Source organism: Notothenia coriiceps, unplaced genomic scaffold (assembly GCF_000735185.1).
Source record: "Notothenia coriiceps isolate Sejong01 unplaced genomic scaffold, NC01 NC01_scaffold00012941, whole genome shotgun sequence".
NCBI lineage: Eukaryota > Metazoa > Chordata > Actinopteri > Perciformes > Nototheniidae > Notothenia > Notothenia coriiceps.
This window is the reverse complement of record NW_011345642.1, coordinates 172,349-193,082: the sequence shown is the minus strand read 5'-3', so window position 1 is coordinate 193,082 and position 20,734 is coordinate 172,349. Positions and strand designations below refer to the sequence as shown.

The 20,734-nt window shown below is 41.9% G+C and overlaps 2 protein-coding genes across 2 annotated transcripts in view; one reads left to right on the top strand and one right to left on the bottom strand.

Annotated features, from left to right (window-relative positions):
- kdelr2a (KDEL endoplasmic reticulum protein retention receptor 2a) overlaps window positions 1-20,734 on the bottom strand; it is a 263,345-nt gene that overhangs the window by 71,158 nt on the left and 171,453 nt on the right. The gene's annotated exons all lie outside the window — the stretch shown is intronic.
- Window positions 4,543-6,716, top strand: LOC104947688 (cytochrome b-c1 complex subunit 2, mitochondrial-like). The gene is made up of 8 exons (XM_010773753.1): window positions 4,543-4,675; window positions 4,774-4,831; window positions 5,108-5,203; window positions 5,283-5,482; window positions 5,569-5,649; window positions 5,755-5,831; window positions 5,913-6,066; window positions 6,404-6,716. Exons 1-8 carry the CDS (start codon window positions 4,649-4,651, stop codon window positions 6,485-6,487), a joined length of 777 nt encoding a protein of 258 aa, XP_010772055.1. The 5' UTR covers window positions 4,543-4,648; the 3' UTR covers window positions 6,488-6,716.

Below are 20,734 nucleotides of genomic sequence, written 5' to 3'. Positions count from 1 at the left end.
TCTTGGATTCAGATCAAAGCCACAGTAACTGTGACTGCCAGTCGAAAGTCTTAGACGATATTAAGGTCTGCTTGGATAAAAAATCTGTTTGTGGTGCATTGTTTATTGACTAGCCAAAAGCATTTGACACTGTAGACAATCACCACATTCTGTCTAATGTTATGTTGGGTCTTGTTTCAGTCATACGGCCAGTTGCTGGTTTCAGAGTTATCTAACGCGACCGAACTCAATGCACGGTGAGTACTGTCTCTGACCCTGCTCACCTGTTTGGGAGAAGGGAGTTCCACAAGGGCGCTCTATTTGGGGCCCATGCTCTTTTTATTATTATGTAAATAATATTTTGAATCAGATGCAATTATCTACCTATCATATGTATGCTGATGACACTATTGTATACTCATGTGCTCCTTCCCTGGATATGGCCGTTTCCAATTTAAAATCTGATTTTATCACGCCCACCCAGGAAGGACCCCAGTGGCTTTTGGCAAAGCTGAAAAATAAAACGAGAGAGAGATGAGTTATTGTTATTACAACGTGACTTCACTATTATTTAACAACTATTTTTATTGGGTTACCTAATTTGGGTACATTGTCAGAATAAGTGAGAAATGAATTTAACTTCTGTTAGACAGCTATCATACTGAATAAATATTTACTGTGAATGTGTGCAAAAATGTATATGGCATATGAATGTCTAACAGAAGTTAAATCCATAATTGTAATAACAATAACTCATCTCTCTCTCGTTTATTTTCAGCCTTTGCCAAAAGCCACTGTGTCAAGTGTCCTTCCTTAGTTGCCGTCCGGAGTTCTCCAATATGGCAGACCATCTCGCACATGCGCAGTGCAGATCGGGCAGGGGGACGGATCGGGTAGTGACAGTAGAGGCTTCTCAATTCTTCAATTTCCCCTCCTCGACTCCTATCCTCAAGACTTAGTCCCGCCCACAGGAGATGCGAGCGGAGGACTGAGGAGGGGAACCGAGGAGAGAGGAGAGGGACAGCAGCAAGGGCAGTTACGAGAAATGAGACCACTCCTTCCTCTGAGCGTTCATATTAAAGAGAGCGGTCCATTTAATTGGATGAGCAGGAGGCCAGCATGCAGGGCACTCTGTCGATGACAGATGTAGTCATTCGACCGACTTATAAGGTGATTGTATTATTACGTTTGAATCATTGAAGAGGCGCGGTATAGGCTATGAGACAATTAAACAGGCCTACAGATGCGCGAACAGCACACAACAAATACTTATTTATAATAAAACTATGACAATTTAACATAGTATTCGAGAGGCAGCTCGTCCATAATAACGTTAACAGGCAATCAGATGACTGGATACTACCCTCCCTTCAGCTCCTCTGGTCGCTGCGAAATGGGGAATTGAAATGACTTGGCCAATAAGTGTCACAAGTAATTAAAGTAAAGCCAGTAGGAGAAGCGCAAACCAAATCTTGAGACCCGTTCTGTTCCCGCCGCATGCTACGGCACTGACCACGAAACACACCTACACACCTGTACCACACATCCCAAAAAAAAAAGAAAAAAAAACGAGGCTCCTAACAGCTGAAGTATTTTTATTTTGACAAGTCATTTTTGAAGTATTAAATAACGTGTTTATAGAGCGAAAAGTTCAATAAGGCCTATTTCGGTAAGTTCCTTTTAATGTCCCATTTGTTGAAAGTCTGGTGCCAGTCCAGAATTATTCAGGAGAGTGCTTTTGTTGATCACCAATTGGCGTTTTGGCAATTTAAGCAAGGGAACTCCAAGAAGAAGTTTCCTGCATAAAGAGATCAATGGCAGGTTAAATATCTGTTAGTTAAATGAATGCACATCGCTGCAGCCTTGCGAGAATGTTCGAGTCACACAGTTAGACAAAAACATAGTCGCTTTTGTTCTCCATACGGCAAAAAAAAAAAAAAAAAAAATAAATGTATTCATTCGAGTAAACTGCGCTCGGAGGTGAAAGGAAGTTCAGAGAAGCCCTAGGTGCTAACAAAGAACAATTAACTCGCTGTTAAAACCTGTTAGCCCCGACCCTGGGTTTTTGTTTCAGGACACTGTGTCTCAGTAGGGATGTCCCAATCCACGCTTTTTTTGCATCCCGATCGCGATTCCGATCATTTTTGATTTTGACCAAATTTGCGCGATACGGCGATTTCGCGATCCGATCTTTAGTGGCAATGCATTACAGAGAAAAAAAAGCATTCAGTGTCGCCTTAAGTTATTTTTTCTTATTCACACATTGGATATGTCGTAATCAGCAACATGGATATAGCTTCTTTCCTTTCCAGCATTGGATCAAAACAAAATAAAGCTTGCAGTACTCGTTAGGGCTTACTGCTACAAACTAGACACGGCGCGCCCTGCGCACTCCTGGTGCCAGATTGTGAGAGAAAGTAACAAGCAACCAGGTCTATGAATAACAAGCCCGCAAAAGAAGCAACAGCATACATGATGTTCTGTAAGTTGAGCAACCAAAACTAAGGCTCGAGGACTGAATTTAAGAGCTTGAAACATGGGCCATTTTTGTTGTAACATGAATACAAAATTAAAAAAAAGTATTAAAAAAAAGAAGAAAAAAAAAAAACCCCGATTCCCAGATTTTTTCCTCCCCAAAATTCCGATCTTTTGAAAATCACGTGAATAGCGGCTCCCGATCTCCGATCACGTGATCGGATCGGGAACATCTCTAGTCTCAGGGGATCTAAATATTTAAGAAGCCATTAATGTCGTTATACGCGAGCATAATGGAAATGAATCTCAGCTAACTGACGATATAAACCGTGGTTTACGCNCAACACACCAACATCCTTATCGTTTCTTAGCTAATGCATGTTGGATATGAACCACTAACTAACAAGACTTTAACTGTATTATATCTGAGGAAGACCTCCCTTGGGGGAGGTCTTCCTCAGATATAATACAGTTAAAGTCTTGTTAGTTAGTGGTTCATATCCAACATGCATTAGCTAAGAAACGATAAGGATGTTGGTGTGTTGGCTAATGTAAGGAAAATGTATGTGTGGTCATGTGCAAACGTATATATAGTTTGTTAATTGGATAATTCATATCCTGCAAGACTCCTAAAGACGTCATGAGATAATGACCTTTCCACTGCTGGAACATATCAACTATCTCTGCCACGTATGTTACAAGTGTATGTTCGTGTGTGTTTTACGTGTATAAGCCACACAAGATCTTTCTAGTCTGGGGGGCATTTCCACGATTGGCTGCTGTGGCAGAAGGTGATGTACTCCATTATTATTTGTTGTTGCGCAACTGAATAATAATTAATCTCAACCATATCTGTGTTTGTGTTTTATTGATCTCTCTCTCTCTGTGTTAACATTTACAGTTGGTGAGCCATTAATTGCACTAACAGGTATTATGACCGAAACAAGACACCAACATAACATTAGACAGAATGTGGTGATCTACAGTGTCAAATGCTTTGGCTAGGTCAATAAACAATGCAACACAACAATATTTATTATCCAAAGCAGCCTTAATATCGTCTAAGACTTTCAGACTGGCAGTCACAGTACTGTGCTTTGATCTGAATNATGTCCTGACAGGCTGGTATTTGTGCAACCTGCACAAACACAATACTGCACCATGATTACAAATGGAGAAATACAATTTAAAACTACCGAAAAATACCAGCTCACTAAAACACAACCGCTCTACTCAACGCAACTCTACTATACCCGCAGTCAGAGAGCGGAGATGTGTCCCCTGTGTGATGTAATATGACGCGTTTGACGTATGACCTTAAAAAAAAGCCGTTTTTAAGAGCAGAGCTCAAAATTGCTCCTTTCCCTCTGAATTCCTGCCCTTATGTCTCGTAAAACATATCAAATCCTGCATTCACTTTTTTAATTGTAATTTTCAAGCAAGTTTAAGCATAAATGTAGAAAAAATAAAAACCTGCAAAATGCTCTTTAAATGACTAATTATTCCACTACTTTACACTTCATTTTATTCTATTTTACAAGTACACATTTGACTTATTCCTTCCTTTACACACAGTTATGTCTCCTGCACCATTATGTTGGACTATTTATTTCATTATTTATTTTATGTCTTAAGTTTCATTGTATGTCCAGCGGTTCCTGGGACTTTAGATTGTCATGGTCACTGTGTATGCCTGCCGCTGTAACTAGTGAGCATTTGACAATAAAGCCTTTAAATCTTTGAATCTTGAAAAGCCATTGGACTTTTCTAAAAACTAGTTCATGAATTACTGGCAATTCTTCAGTAGGATTGGCTCATCACAGGATCTCAGTAGATTTACATTTAATGTTAAAAATGCTCAAAGACATAGTAAAAAACGTGAAATTCTGTGTTGGTGGTTTATCCATCTCTTGTGACATTTTAAATACTTGTCAAAAAAAACAACCATTTATTTCCCCCCTTATCATCCCCCTTTTAAAAATGCAGGTAAGGGAGACAGAGAGGGGAGGTGAGGAGACATTTGTCACATTACGGAAACTAAACGCACTGAATGGAAAACAAGATGTAATTTATGAAGCATGCTAACTAAAGGTCTTGCCTTTTTTTTCTACCTTCTCCCGCAGGTGTTATTGAGAAGTTGCATGAAGCAGCGTACAAAAATACCCTGTCCAACTCTCTGTACTGCCCGGACTACATGGTCGGCCGTGTCTCTTCTGCACAGGTATGAATCTTATTTATTAAAACATATGAATATATGTGACATAAGCTTTTTTTCTTTTGCTCTAACACACTTTTCTTCTCCTTATCGCCCCCTTGTAGCTGCATTCATTTGTTGCGGACAATTTCACCACTGGGAGAATGGCTCTTGTAGGACTAGGTGAGTGTCACAGCTGATTTTTACAATCCTCAAATGTAGCCTCAGCCCAAACACAGGGGTAGAAACATATAGTCCAACAGAGATACTAATGTAGTTTAGTTGAACATGTAATGAATAAAACATGCCTTCAAGCAAACACTGCATGCCTGAAGTGATTACACATACACTTTTATGGATGTTTTTCTATCCCGGGAATGTAAGGTGTTTTTCAGTTTGTGTGCTCTGTTCCACTTAATTCGCATGTTAACGTTAGTTTTGTCTGATTCCTGCGTGCAGGTGTGAAGCACTCTGTCCTAAGGCAGTTGGGCGAGGGGCTCCTGAGTGAGCGCAGCGGGGCGGGAGCGCCTGTGGCTCAGGCTGTGTACCGCGGAGGTGAAAGTTCAGTTTAATAACACATTACCCTCTTAGATTTATCACTGGAACATTGTCATAATGCTATTGTGTTTTGCAGGTGAGCTGCGTGTGCAGAACACCGATGACCTGGTCCACGCCCTGATTACCAGCGAGGGCGGTGTGACAGGAAGCGCAGAGGCTAATGCCTTCACCGTGCTGCAGAGGATCCTGGGAGCTGGGCCACATATTAAGAGAGGCTCCAACATCGCCAGCAAGCTGAGCCAGGGTATTGCCAAAGCCACCACACAGCCATTTGATGTAAGTTAAAAAAGAGGATATTATTTGGTGTAGTTTAGTTGTAGTCTTACTGTGTTTGCGTTAGTAATAAATGTGCTGTCTTTCAGGCCACAGCCTTCAATGCCTCATACACCGACTCCGGCCTGTTTGGCATATATACCATTGCACAAGCTGACTCAGCAGGAGAGGTGATTGACTAATATACTAATTCAAAGATAAATGTTATCCGATCTAAAATCTGCATTGATGCCTGAGTCTACATTTCTCTAAACTGCTGCTTGTGCTCTGTGTAGGTGATCCAAGCTGCCGTTGCTCAGGTGAGCGGTGTGGCAGAGGGAAATGTATCGGAGGAGGACGTCATCAGAGCAAAGTGAGTTCACTGAGTAACGTTAGACAGACCAAGGTGAAGCCTTCTTTGTACCAGAACAATATGATTGACTTCTCTGCTTAGGAACCAGGTGAAGGCAGAGTACCTGATGTCAATAGAGAGCGACGAGAGTCTGATGGAGGAGATCGGGGCTCAGGTTCTGAGCACTGCAGCGTACCAGCTCCCTGACGCCATCCTCCAGGCCATAGATGGTGTCACCCATGACGAAGTGGTCAAGGTGAGAGTCTCTACTGTACAGGTGGTGATGCTGTTTGTCAAAAGTGAATAATTAAGTTTTGATTTTTTTTATCAGAAAATGTATTATTATCAGCAGGTAACTGTTTTTAAAAATCTATTACTTGCAGAAAAAAAACAGAAGGTGTCTTGAGATCTTACTTTCGGTTAAACAAAATACTTGTTGAATTTAAAACAAAAACCCCAAAAGTTTCACTACCGATAAATGCAGAAAGATAATATAATGTGACAACTTTTATTAATGAATTAAATAGAGTTGTAATTGACCACTTAAGAAAATGCTTTAAATTAAAGCGTTTCCTCTGACCTTTACTTGACAGGCTGCGAGCAAATTTGTGGATGGCAAGAAGACCATGGCATCTTGTGGACAGCTGTTGAATACACCATTCGTTGATGAATTATGAAGATAAATCATAAGAACGGTTGGTTTTATTAATGGCTCGCTGTGCCGGGCTGCTTCAAAAGGAAAGAGGACATCAGAGCCTCCTGCAACAATTCATCTGATGTCACCAATCATGTGTCTGTCCTGCAGTGAGTGCACCAACAAGGACCTGGAGAATCATAATGCAATATCTTTTTTGTTTTCTGTCAATTTAACTGTATATCTATGTAAATTAAAGAACGTGATAACCACTGGCTGTTGCTTGTATTTGGAATGAATCCAGATTTACTTAAGGTTCAATTTTTATCAGGAGAGTTGAGGCATCTCTGTTAGGGCTGTTCAGGCAGCTGGTATTTTCAGCATTTCGAGATGTTGTTCCATTCTTCAACCAATGGAGGGACACAAAAGCACAAACATGACTAAGCAGGATTTAACGTTGCCAATGCTGAACATCCTACATTACATTTTGAGCAGTCCTGTTTTCACTTCTAATTATGTTTGCAGCATTGTTAAGTATAATTCACTAAAGAGGAAAGTAAAACCAGAATGATATACATAAAGAATACAAATAAAAGTACTTTAATCATAAGACTGCATTATCTTGTGTTTTCTGAGTAAAATGTTTGTCTGCTTTCTGGCTCATTGCTATAGCTAAGATAAAAACATTTAATTAATTATTTAAGCATAAAATGACAAGTGTAAACTACAGTCAATGCAAGTAGAAGTAGTACAATGTTAACATTTTAAATGCTGGAACTTGTCAAAAGTGTACTTGAATGATGAATTGGTTATTCAAATTGTCTGCAATTTTTTTTTTCCTAGTTTGAGCTGTATTTAAACCAAACACACTTTTACTTTGCCTCGTGAGAATGTATTATTGTAGACAAAAGGACAATTTACTAAATATTAAATTAAACATAAAAAAAGTGAGCATAAGCAATAATAGAGCATAAAGCATAATGAAGAAACTAAAACTAGAAGGTTATAAGGTAATCCACCAAAAAAAAAGGACATGGTAGTGTTATTTTCCCATGGAAATGCATAATAACATTTCAAATACATGTTTAAATAAACTAGAAATAAATTAGAATATTCTCATGGACCATTGCATGAACAGCCTTAGTTCATATTGTACTTAAATGGTTCAAATTCCCAACATTCAGAGGTGCACCCCTGTAGCAATCACCGAGCCCCCCAAAAAACTGCCTCCCAGGGCGACTCAGGACACCCTGAACCCCGTTTCTGCGTAGTATCGCGAGAAGACAGTGAGTTGTGTCCCTGCGTGGGGGTGTTCGCCTGATGTCATTAGGCAGAAAGGGAGGCTGAGATAACGGTGGGCACACGGGTGGAAAGCAAAACAATAACGCTACTGCTTTACCGTTCACACAGGGAATAATAACGGCTGTTTAGGGGTTAATTACGCTGCCTTAAATACATTCTCCTCAGTGTGGTCCGTAGAGGAAGAGGAGGAGGAAGAGGAAGTTAACGGACAGAAGGACCAGATGCTATTCCAGCGGAGAACGGGCTCGAATAAGCAAGACACGGTGATGGGTTCTCCTGACTGCTAACCTTCGCTTGAAACACGGATACTGCGAAGAGAGGAGGACCTGTTTGCTTCTTCTCCACCTCGCTGTGTGTGTGTGTGTGTGTTTGACATTGTGTCTGAAATGCTAGCACAGTTGCGGTGTCGGCCGTCGAGCAGCTTCTGGGCCGCAGCTCGGCACACCGAGCCCGAATCTGGGAACTAGCTAGCTAGCTCTGTGCTAGCCGCAGCTGTACCCGATGCTGCTGCTGCTAAACGGATCCACACAAGAGGTTCGGGGCCCCGGCGCTGAGTGAGCTATTGTTTTATCTTACCGGACTACAGCTGGCATTTGAGATGTGATGCTTTTGTGCGTCGTTTTTGAGCCGTTTGTAGCTGGAGGCTCGCGCTTGCTTGAGGAGCTAACGTTTCTGCAAAATGCAGAGCAGAACCACAGGCTCCTGTTGAAGGGGGCGAGGTTAGACTGATAACAGCCCACCCTGTGTCTCTCTACACTCGGGGTCACATTTGGACAACGACCACATTTTTTCCACGTCATTCACTGCTTCCTCAGCTGGAGATATGGATAAACTCACGATCATTTCAGGGTGCCTCTTTTTAGCAGCAGATATCTTTGCAATAGCCAGCATTGCAAACCCAGACTGGATCAACACTGGTGAATCAGCAGGTAATGAAGCAGGCCACAACTGTCATTAAGAACCACTGTGATGTTTTGTGTGATTTAAGCAGGACTTCTTGGCACATCTCCCCCCCCCCACGCTGCTGGAGCCTTTAGCGTCAGATAATCTCCATAACAAAGATATGCTCTATTGTGTGGAGGCTTTCATCTGCATCAACATCTTTTGTCAGGCTCAGCAGTGTGTTCTCTGCTGGTGTTTGTTGCTTCTTAGTACTGACTTAAACCAGTGCTTACAATTTCATACCTGAGTGATCAGCATCATAAACCTCTGTTGCTTTAGGGCTGCAACAAAACTATTGTTTGCATATGACTTTTGATAAATAGGTGAATTGATAGTAACTCTTCAAATAGCTTGCTTTGATGAACAGTAACACAAAGAAAACACATTTTAAATTAATAAGGATGTATAATGAAAAAGAGCTGTACATTTGGAGACTCTTTTGCTTCAAAATAGTGCTGAAATCTTTAGTTGAATAATACATTGTCGGGTATTTATTCGAAGTGATGAATCAACATTTTATCAAGCATTAAAATGCCTTTCTCTTATACAAAACTGTGTAAATAGAATATGTTTGGGCTACACAAAACAACCAGTTAAATCATGTGTCAGTGAGTTAAAGGGACATTATGTAGACTACAGAGTCGACTTATGGAAAAATAAATCAACAAATGAATCAATCATGAAATGATCACTGTAGCCTTTTTTCTGCCCACTGTCTAATTGATTAAGCAGCCTATCATTTTGGCCCTAAAAGTAAATGCTATGCTCTTCTTCTATGGTGACCTTACATTTGAAGTCACCTCCATGTGACCAATCAGCTGTCACTTGAGGAACCAAAGCAGGTGTTCATGTGTGGCGTCCCTGCTGATTTTGGACAGAAGCACATGCTGTTCGTACCCTGCTTTATTTGTGTCAGTCCTGAAAACACATTCAGGCTATTGATAGACAGCTGCTCCTCTCTTTGTTCCCTCTGCAGGATGACAGCTTAGTAACTGGGTCAGGAAGGGTCCATCATACACACACACACACACACACACACACACACACATATATCCAGGCTGTATTAGCTCCACAGAATCTGTACAAAAGTAATAACAGAAATGAAATGAGGGCATCGTCTACAATGCTTGCCATTTGATTGCTATTCTAGGTGTTCCCTCTGCAGGATGACAGCTTAGTAACTGGGTCAGGAAGGGTCCATCACACACACACACACACACACACACACACACACACACACACACACACACACACACACACACACACACACATATATATCCAGGCTGTATTAGCTCCACAGAATCTGTACAAAAGTAATTGGCAAAAATCATAATCGCGATTATTTGGCTCAATAATTGATATCACGATTATTAAAAACGATTATCCATTTACTTTGAAAACATCAATTTATTGGAGAAAAAATGGAACAGTATGTTTTTAACAGTTGATTACCCTGAACTTTAAGAATACTTCAACTGAAAAACCAATAAAAAAAAGTTGAAAAAAATAAAGTAATAATAATTTTTTAAAAAATCGTTTTATTTCGATTACGTTGTTTTCGTAATCGTTGCAAGCCATAATCGTAATTGCGATTAAAATACGATTAATTGAGCAGCCCTACCCTGCAGTGTTGAGAGTGGGTGTGGAGTTATATAGAATGTTTCATACAGCCACCAACTTCCACCTCCCACTCACTTCCCCTCACAGCTTTCACAGCACTCTCTGATGATAGTGATGTGACCTGTCTTGGATGGGTTTATGAGACATGAAGGTGATGGAGCACGGACAAACATCCCTCTCTCTTGCTGTATTCAAATACTTGATTGTAAACTAGGTTTGAAATCTAGTCAATATTCTGTAGTGTTCCTAGGTTTGGAAAGACAGTTATTGTGCTTGTAAAATATATTTTGACTATAATTTCATCTTGAGAATGTGTTTAGTTTGTCTCCACATTGGTAGGGCATGAGGTGCAATGTAGTCTTATTTTCCTAGTTTTTTTGTCAATGTGAAAATAAATGCATTTTGCTATTATACAGCTGCACATAACCCAGAAATCCATCCTTATGTGCACCTTGCGACAGATCTTAAATGGTCACCCTATGGGTTGAGTGTGTGATCTCACCCTCAAACGTTTGTAGTTATTTGTTAAGCTTAATATTAAACCATAATATTGTATAGATGATAACCACACATCACCTTTTGAGGGCACTAAAAAGTGGAAGCTGGTGTAAAAAGAAGCAAAAAGAACAAAGTGATCTATAAATGTACTTAAAAAGGACTTTCAATTTAGGTAACAAAATGAATTCTGCTCACACGGCTATAAAGTTGGAATCAGCGTTTCCGCCAGGGGGGCGTCTTGCCGTCATTTGACTCGAGAGCCGAGGGCGTCCAAAAATATTAATAATTCGAGAGAAGATCGAGAGTTTTTATCGCTTCAAATAACGAAAAGGACAAGGACTTTTCGGAGTATTGTTCCCCCGACATCGGCGGTGGACAACACCCCCCCCCCGCTCTCTGGGTGGACGTCGTCTGGCGGAAACACTGCTTGGAATACCAATACTCTGTTGGAATTTACTTTGTGTGTAATGGGAAATCAGTGTTGTCATGTGCCAGCTCCCCTGCATATTGCCTACTTTTACATTTCTTAGTTTCAACCTGTGACCTTGGCTTCTCTTTGTCTGTACAGCTTGTCAGTTTTTTTCCTGTTATGTCTGGACTTTAATCACGGTCTAGTCGGCATCCTAAATATTTTACAGTTCATATTTAGGGCTCTGCTACAGGCTTTAGTTTGATACGTATGCCTCTATTAGCGCTGACATGCTGCTAAATGGCATTCCACCTAATGAAAGTCACATTTCTTGCAGTTATTGTGCATTTGAGTGAAGTAGCCTTTCATGTTTCATAAGCTTGAGTTGTCTACCTCATTCCACAGACTTGTGTATCGTCTGAAGTTCTTATGAAGGAAGGGCCCCTGGCGAATCCCCACATTTTGTTATCTCTTATCGGCTTTGTTGTTGTCTTGTCAGGTGGGCTCAGCTTTTGTCAACTTGCCCTTGTTGGACCTCATTGTGTCGTGGAGAAACAGACATGTTCTTCTGGGTAGTAAGCTAAAATAAAACCTGACTTTGCTTCTTGAGTGTAAGGCATTTGCTCCTGTTTCAGTCAAGTGATTTGATCAAAGCATTTCTTGAGAACAACTCATAGAAGTACACAAACGGAATCATCTTATAGATTTAGAATTGACACAGAAAGAGCCATACCTCAGTGAGAAAGTGCACATTGCGCAGGAAGGAGTAGTAGCATAGCACTGCTGTAACTCAACACAAAAGACAAAGCATATATCCATGACACTGTCCTCACTTCAGTGTGATATCCTCGGGCTGTAACAGCTGAAGTTGATTTCCTGTGCCGAGCTTCAAGACAAAAGCCACTGTGGCTGTAGTGTCAGGCTCGTCACCCAACTGCCCTCCTGCAGATACTTGGCATCAGAGTGGATGTCCTCCTGCAGTCCCTGAATAACCAGGGCTGAACCAAACGTTTCAAAAAATAAATATTAATCTGCCATTGAAGATTAAATATATTTTGTCTTATTTTACGACGTCATCACTATGGATTTCACTGTACCAGGAACTGAATAGCTGACACTATTATGACTGTATTCTCATACACTATTTTTAAGAGCATTGTAATGGCAGTCGAATAATGGACTACCATTTCCCATTATGTTGATTTACCTTCACTGGACTTTGTGTTTAGCCCTCCACCATGATCCCCATGGTTAAAGCTCAACCTTCTTTACCAACATAAACTAGGAACACTTAAAGCTCCTACTTAGCCTAAAGGTTATATCACTTTGCAAAGCCTTTTTTTGTACAGTGTGCTGCTGAATAAAAGAATACTGTTGATAGAGATCGTAAGCCTCGTGATAATCGTGACAGTAAAATGCCACCCTTTTAAGCACGTAGTTTTTCAAATATAACAGAATGCCTTTTGAGCATCTCTTCATCAATGGCTATAAATAATCTCCAACCAGAATTGTTGCCCTTAGAGTGAATGCTGTTCGGTAATACTTGTGTGATAATGAACAGCCACGTTTATTTTCCACTAAGTACTAAAGAGCAGCATGAGCTCCAATATGCTGCTACAGGTTGTGTTGGAGACGGAGTTCTGATTGTGCCCAAAAACTCAGGCATTGTAGTCAATGATACTGTTTGAGTTAGTTGCTAGATTATAAGTCTATGTTTAGCAAACATATAACAACAAATAACATGTAAGACTATACATTGTACAGTTGTACAAAATAACATTGTACAAAATGCGTGAAAAAACTAAAAGGCCCAGGAACAGTATTGTGATTACAATTAATTGGAGGATATTAAATGGTGACGAAAAGGGAGCTGAGCCAGAAGCAAAGCTCTCTGTCTACCGGGCCATTTTCGTTCCTACCCTCACCTATGGTCATGAAGGATGGGTCATGACCGAAAGAACGAGATCGCGGGTACAAGCGGCCGAGATGGGTTTTCTCCGCAGGGTGGCTGGTGTCTCCCTTAGGGATAAGGTGAGAAGTTCGGTCATCCGGGAGGGACTCGGAGTTGAACCGCTCCTCCTTCGCGTCGAAAGGAGCCAGTTGAGGTGGTTCGGGCACCTAGTTAGGATGCCACCTGGGCGCCTCCCTAGGGAGGTGTTCCAGGCACGTCCAGCTGGGAAGAGACCAAGGGGTAGACCTAGAACCAGATGGACGGATTATATCTCTTCGCTGGCCTGGGAGCGCCTTGGGATCCCCCAGTCAGAGCTGGTTGATGTGGCCAGGGAAAAGAAAGTTTGGGGCTCTCTGCTGGAACTGCTACCTCCGCGACCCGACCACGGATAAGCGGGAGAAGATGGATGGATGGATGGACTTTAATCTCACCCTAAGCAACCGAGAGCTGTTTGTAAACATAAATATAGTTTAAACCAATCCAAAAGAATAATTTACACATCAGGTAACACTTTTTGCAGTGATTGGACATTGCTGGATGACTTTTACATGCTCTTTTCAACCCCTCCCAAAGGAAATAGGTTACAAGCCGCAAACCTCTGTTTCCCCACCTACATGTCAATGAAGAGTTTCTCAAAGTCTTTACCGTGGCTTGACTTTTACCTAAATCTTTTCTGTTCGACAGTAGTGACCTAAAATGCTAATTGTTTGTAGAAAAATTGCCACACACATCAAGAAAGCTAATAAATACCTGTGTATGTGTGACCATTGCACTATTGCTTGCGTTAGGAGCACTAAGTTGCCCAAAGCCAAGGGCTTTATCGTGCTCAGGCGCTGCTTCAAACACTTCTCTGAGCAGGCTTTCCTACACGATCTGGCAAAGGTTAAATAGCACTTCATAGCGTTAATTCTATCTGTCGATGTTGCTGTCCAATTCTTTATTGATCACTTTTTATTGATTATTAATAGACATGCCCCCCTTAGAAAATTCAGAGTTAAGAATAGGAACACTCCTGTCAGGGTTTGAGTTTTTGTGTGTCTAGTTTTGGAGTTATTTTTGCTGTTCTGTCCTCCCTGTCGTTAGTTTCCCTGGTGTGTCTAATTGTCTGATTCACCTGTTGCCCTTGTGTTTCTCCTCGCCTGCCCGGCTGTTTCTCGTCTCGTGATTACCCCTCCCTGTATTTAGTCTTGTCTCTTCCTGTGTTCAGTGTTGGTTCATTATTTGTCGTTTATGTTTCCTTTTGAAACCTGCTTCCTCCTCAATCTGCATTTGGGTCCTATTTTCCCCCAACCCTGACAACTCCATGGTTTACTAGAGAACTATCTGATCTCATTCATGATCGAAATAAGCAATGGTCCTTAGACAGTCTAACACTAGTGATGACTGGCTTCTTTTTCGTGTCCTCAGAAATAAATGTTCAGCCTTTATTAAAAAAACTAAAGCTGATTACTATCTGAGCTTAACCACTGATTGTTTTAATGACCATTCTAAGTTCTGGAAAACAATTAAATCACTTCAGAGCAAGAAGGTTTCTAGTTTCCCACAAAAACGGAAGGTCAGTGATTTTTTTATTTCAGATATAAATGATATGTCTAATACCTTTAATGCTCACTTCAAAAAGGCTGGTCACCTTTTTGATGAGCAAAGTCATGACTCTCTAATGGCCGTACTCACAGCCCTAGTCAAGAGATGATCTCCCCTGTTTTTTATTTAGCTTATTTCTCGGTCTCTGAAGTCTTACAGGGTCAGCACTCAATTGATCCTAAAAAGTCTGCCGGGCCTGACGGCCTCGACCCTTTCTTTATAAAAATTGCAGCTCAGATTATAGCACAACCAGTAACTGATATTTTTAATCTCTCCCTGTCCACTCACACACTGCCAGCTGTGTGGAAGCAAGCTCTGGTATCGCCCCTCTTGAAAGCAGGTGATCCCACGGAGTTGAATAACTATCGACCCATCTCAAATCTTTCTGTGTTATCAAAGATTCTTGAGTCCCTAGTTTCTACTCAGCTAAAACTCTTTTAAATTCACACAACATCCTTAACCCTATGCAATCTGGATTCAGATCAAAGCACAGTACTGTGACTGCCAGTCTGAAAGTCTTAGACGATATTAAGGCTGCTTTGGATAATAAATATTGTTGTGTTGCATTGTTTATTGACCTAGCCAAAGCATTTGACACTGTAGATCACCACATTCTGTCTAATGTTATGTTGGTGTCTTGTTTCAGTCATAACGCCATTTGCTGGTTTCAGAGTTATCTAACCGACCGACTCAATGCGACTGGGTAGTACTGTCTCTGACCCTGTCACCTTGGAGAAGGGAGTTCCACAGGGCTCTATTTTGGGGCCCATGCTCTTTTTATTATATGTAAATAATATTTGTAATCAGATGCAATTTTCTACCTATCATATGTATGCTGATGACACTATTGTATACTCATGTGCTCCTTCATGACCGAAAGAACGAGATTGCGGGTACAAGCGGCCGAGATGGGTTTTCTCCGCAGGGTGGCTGGTGTCTCCCTTATGGATAAGGTGAGAAGTTCAGTCATCCGGGAGGGACTCGGAGTTGAACCGCTCCTCCTTCGCGTCGAAAGGAGCCAGTTTAGGTGGTTCGGGCACCTAGTTAGGATGCCACCTGGGCGCCTCCCTAGGGAGGTGTTCCAGGCACGTCCAGCTNTGTAAATCTTGCTGTGGGTCGCTGAGGGCTGCGAAGATTAATGACAGTCCTCTGAAGTGATGTTTTAGGCACTGCACCCAATGGCATGAAAGCCATGGAGTTCATGCCATTGGGTGCAGTGCCTAAAACATCACTTCAGAGGACTGTCATTAATCTTCGCAGCCCTCAGCGACCCACAGCAAGATTTACAGTACATGGATGAACTAGATATTCCTTCCAATCTAAGATCAATAATATCTAAACTCCCTTACAAACTGTGAGAAAAATGGCGGACAGCGGCTTATGATATATTACAGAGAACAAAGGAGAGAGCTAGATTTCGTGACCTGGTGGAGCTGATGGAAAAACAAGCTAAAATACTCCTGGACCCATTATTTGGGGATACAGGATCGGCACATTTCTAGCCCAAGGATGGCCACTAGGAGCCAACCCATGAGCCACAGAACACCTAAAATTAGAGGCAGCAGCTTCGCCACCATCATCGCAGCAGCATGTGATCAGGAGAGCAGCGCTGCACCGTCAAACACAGAGCAGCGTGCTACCTTCAAACAGCCACAAGGGGGCAGTCCTGCCTGTTTTTGCTACTTTTGTAAAGGCAAGCACGTGCTGACTGATTGCCATCAGTTCAAAAATCATCCACACAAGGAAAAGGTTTACTTTTGGAAGATAAATGGTTATTGTTTTGGATGTTTGATGAGGGGTCATATGAGCAGGAACCGTAGGAAAAGGCTGACACATGTCAAAAGAGTCACCCAACGATACTTCACATTGACAGTCCACTGCTACAAAAGCCTCCCTCTACTGAAACAAAAGGAGCTTGGGTCAACAGTGCACTTGTCTCGGCTGGTGAAGCTACTGGGGCCGGTAGGGATTGTGCCCTAGCCATAGTGCCTGTTTGAGTCAAGGTTCACAAAGGAGATAAGTTTATCTCAACCTATGCTTTTCTTGATCCCGGCAGTTCAGCGTCATTCTGCACAGACAATCGAATGAGACAGCTGAATCAAGAAAAACGACAGTCGTTCTACGAACAATGGGTCAGGAACGACTTGTAAAGAGTTACGAACTCAAAGGATTGGAGATAGGACATTTATATGGCAGTACTTACCTTGACCTACCTCAGGTGTACACAGAGTAAGATTCCTGTCTCAAAAGAAAATGTACCTACCCAAAAGGATCTGGAAAGATGGCCTTATCTAAGTGACATACAGCTGAAAGAAATTGATGCTGACATAGAGCTTCTAATAGGAGTTGATGTTCCAAAGGCAATGGAACCTTGGGACATAATAAGAAGTCAAGAAAATGGACCATATGCAGTCAAGACAGTGTTTGGATGGGTGGTAAATGGACCACTCAACGCTTGTACTGCTGTGGAATCCGGACCTGTGTTCACAATGGTCAACAGAATATCAGTAGCCAACCTGAATGATCTCCTCATCACACAATACAATCAGGACTTCTCAGAAAAAGATTATGAAGAGAAGAAGGAAATGTCAGGTGAAGACCAAAGGTTCATGGAGATAGCATCAAGCTCAGTAGAACTCAAGGATGACACTTGCAACAGAGTTTCGTGATCAAGGACCCTGTCTCAGGAGAAGCAGTTGGAGACATGTGAGCTGCAATGGACAACCCTGCCGACAATGCGTACCGTGGGCTGCAATGTAGAAGACTTTCTAAAAGCATTCAAGGTGGATAACAGGACTAAGTATCTGGAAAAGGAATATTGGCCAAAGACATAACCTGGCCCTTATTCCATCAGAGGACTCAGGAGGTTAGAAAGGGATGTAGCAGTTACAGTTTGATTGTCCCACGTAGACCAACTCAAGCAGCAAACTGTGTTGAGTATTTACTCATCATGGAGCAGACTGCAGAGAGGGGTTGCTTGGATACTTAAATTAAGGGGAATTCTTTCTTTCTGCTAAATCAAAGAAGGAAATCTGCGAAAGCTGACCTTGCCCAGATTGGGACTCTTTTGAAATCTTGAAAGACAAAATGAATAAGCTAAAGTTGACATTGGATCTCCACATCTGTCGGTGAGGACATTAGAGAAGCTGAATAAGTCAATGATCCACTTTGAGTAAAGACGATAGATGTCTCTCAGGAAACTAGTACTTTTGGAGAAAGGAATGCATGTAAGTGTGCAAGCACCTCTTTAAGGAAGCTGGACCTATCTTAGTTAGAGGCATGCTAACAAGTTGGTTTCGTGTGAAGCAAATCAACAATGCCAAGTGGACATCTGACGAACCTCTTATCATGTGCTGGACAGAAGACTCTACTGTACTCCTAGGTTTCCTGGGCCAGTTCCATCAGGAGATAGAACACTCGTTGAGGAGCCACATTGGCTTTGAAGGTCATCAACATGCATTCTGGTATGCAACCTTGTCCTCACCTCGCATTGCAGTAACTATGCTCTCAGCCTGTGTCTGCCGAAGGCAACGCTAGCACAGTTGGACGAGCAGAAATACTGAAACTGATCTCTCCAGCTTATTACGTGGGTTGCCTCAAGATCTAGCCACACTTTACTCATGCTGATAATCTTCTCAGGGACCCTTGGAGTACGCAGATGCAATGTCAAAGTGGGAGTTATCTTCTTACCTGCTGAGTCTCCCATATCTTGAAGTGCTTGCGAGCTCATACCTGGAGCACTGACTCCATGCAGCAAAGCTATGCACGGATTGATATGTCGCAGAGGAACTGCCAGTGAAAGAGCACTGATCAGGGATCACAACGGCACAAGACTCCTTCATGTTCAAGTCAATACAGAAAGAGGCAGAGATCTGCTCATAAAGATCCTGATCAACACAGTCAGATTCCAACTGCGTACTCGTTAGGATTATATTTGACTATTAATCCGCTATCAGGGCCCCCACCACTGGTGGAGTTTGGGAGAGGCTATTCAGACCTGTAAAAAGATTCTGTGGTTTCCGTCCTAAAAGAACCAGAGATTGGTGATGAGACTCTACAGACAGCTTTGTGCGAAGTTTGAAGATCATGAATGACAGACCATTGATACCAGTTTCAAGTGGACCCAAACGATCTCGAACCCCTCACGCCAAAGAACCTCTTCTGCTAAAGTCAAAACCGATTATGCGACCTGGACTCTTTCACAAGGAGGACTTGTACTCACGGGAGGAGATCGGAGACAGGCCAATACCTCGCAATCTCTTCGGAGGAGATGGAGAAGAAAATATCTCCCAATCATGCAACAGCAAGTCAAATGGGCACGACCCAAACGGAACCTTCGCCCCGAGATGGATCTACGTCGTATCGTGGATAACACAGCACCGGAAATTCCTGGCAAAATGGGCCGAGTGATAAAAGACACTGTCAGGGGTCCAAAGGGCTTGTCCGAAGGATGTCTTGGTGAAAACCAAGAGTAGCACCTATACAGGACCAATTGACAAACTCTGTCTTGCTTCATGGAAGCAGATTGATTGAACACAAGGTGTCCATGTGCTAGTACCCTCTGACCAGCCCAGTATGCACCACATACACACACGCCCCCCCCCCCCCCCTTTTTCGTCCTTTGAACTCATGCAAACACACCAAACACAAACATATGGGACTATGGAACTATGACAATGATTGTATATTGAATGACAGTACATTTGAAGTAACTGCTTGGGTTTTTGCGCTCTATTATAATGATATTTAATGTTTTTCTACTGCGTCAACAATTAGGGGCCGGTAATGTTAGAGCCACAAAGTTATTATTCGATTCATACATTTGATAAAATTGATTTAATGATGGAAAATGATTTATTTTGGAACACCTTGTTCCAAACACCAACAAAGAAGTCAAAAGTATTGTCTTAAAAGAGTACTACTTTTAAGAACAACTTTAAGGTGTTCTTGAAGAGGCCCTATTATGCTTTTCGGGGGTTTCCATTTCCTGTAGTGTGTTATGTAGGTTTTAGTGCATGTAAATGGTCTGCAAAGGATACAATCCCTGCGTTCCCCCCAGAGGGAGTTTCTCTCCCACACACTCCCCCCTGCCTGAATGCCTCAATTTTAGATTTTAGTCCTTGCTTACTTCTGTAACATAGTGACATCACTATGTAAAACTCACTTCTATTGGCTAGATATCCAACACATTGCACATGATAGGCCAGAGGAAGGAACATCTCTAAGCGGTTAACCAATCAAAACAGAGACTAAGCTCTGGTTTCAGACAGAGGGTGAAAATAGGTGCTGTAACACAGGCAGTATGATATAAATAGAGCTTTCTGAACATTAAAGCATGGAGACATGTCAAGAGTAGAGACACAAAATGCAGTTTTGAAATCTGAAATATAACCGGTAATTGAGTTTAAAGAGCATCTTGCAGGTTTTTATTTTTTCTACATTTATGCTTAAACTTGCTTGAAAATTACAATTAAAAAAGTGAATGCAGGATTTGATATGTTTTACGAGACATAAGGGCAGGAATTCAGAGGGAAAGGAGCAATTTTGAGCTCTGCTCTTAAAAACGGCTTTTTTTTAAGGTCATACGTCAAACGCGTCATATTACATCACACAGGGGACACATCTCCGCTCTCTGACCGCGGGTATAGTAGAGTTGCGTTGAGTAGAGCGGTTGTGTTTTAAGGAGCTGGTATTTTTCGGTAGTTTTACATTGTATTTCTCCATTTGTAATCATGGTGCAGTATTGTGTTTGTGCAGGTTGCACAAATACCAGCCTGTCAGGACATTGAGACCACAGTAAAAAGGACCGGAGCTAGCGTTCGTTCCTGGGTGCGTTGTGCATCCACCTCCCTGCAGCACATACTCTCCACAGCTTTATCAGTAAACCGTATTACTTCTCTCCCCCCCCTTCGCTGCTCTCTCTCTCTCCCCTCCGGTACACGGCAACGTAAGACATAGTGTGGAGTTGCATTAGGTAACGCTGT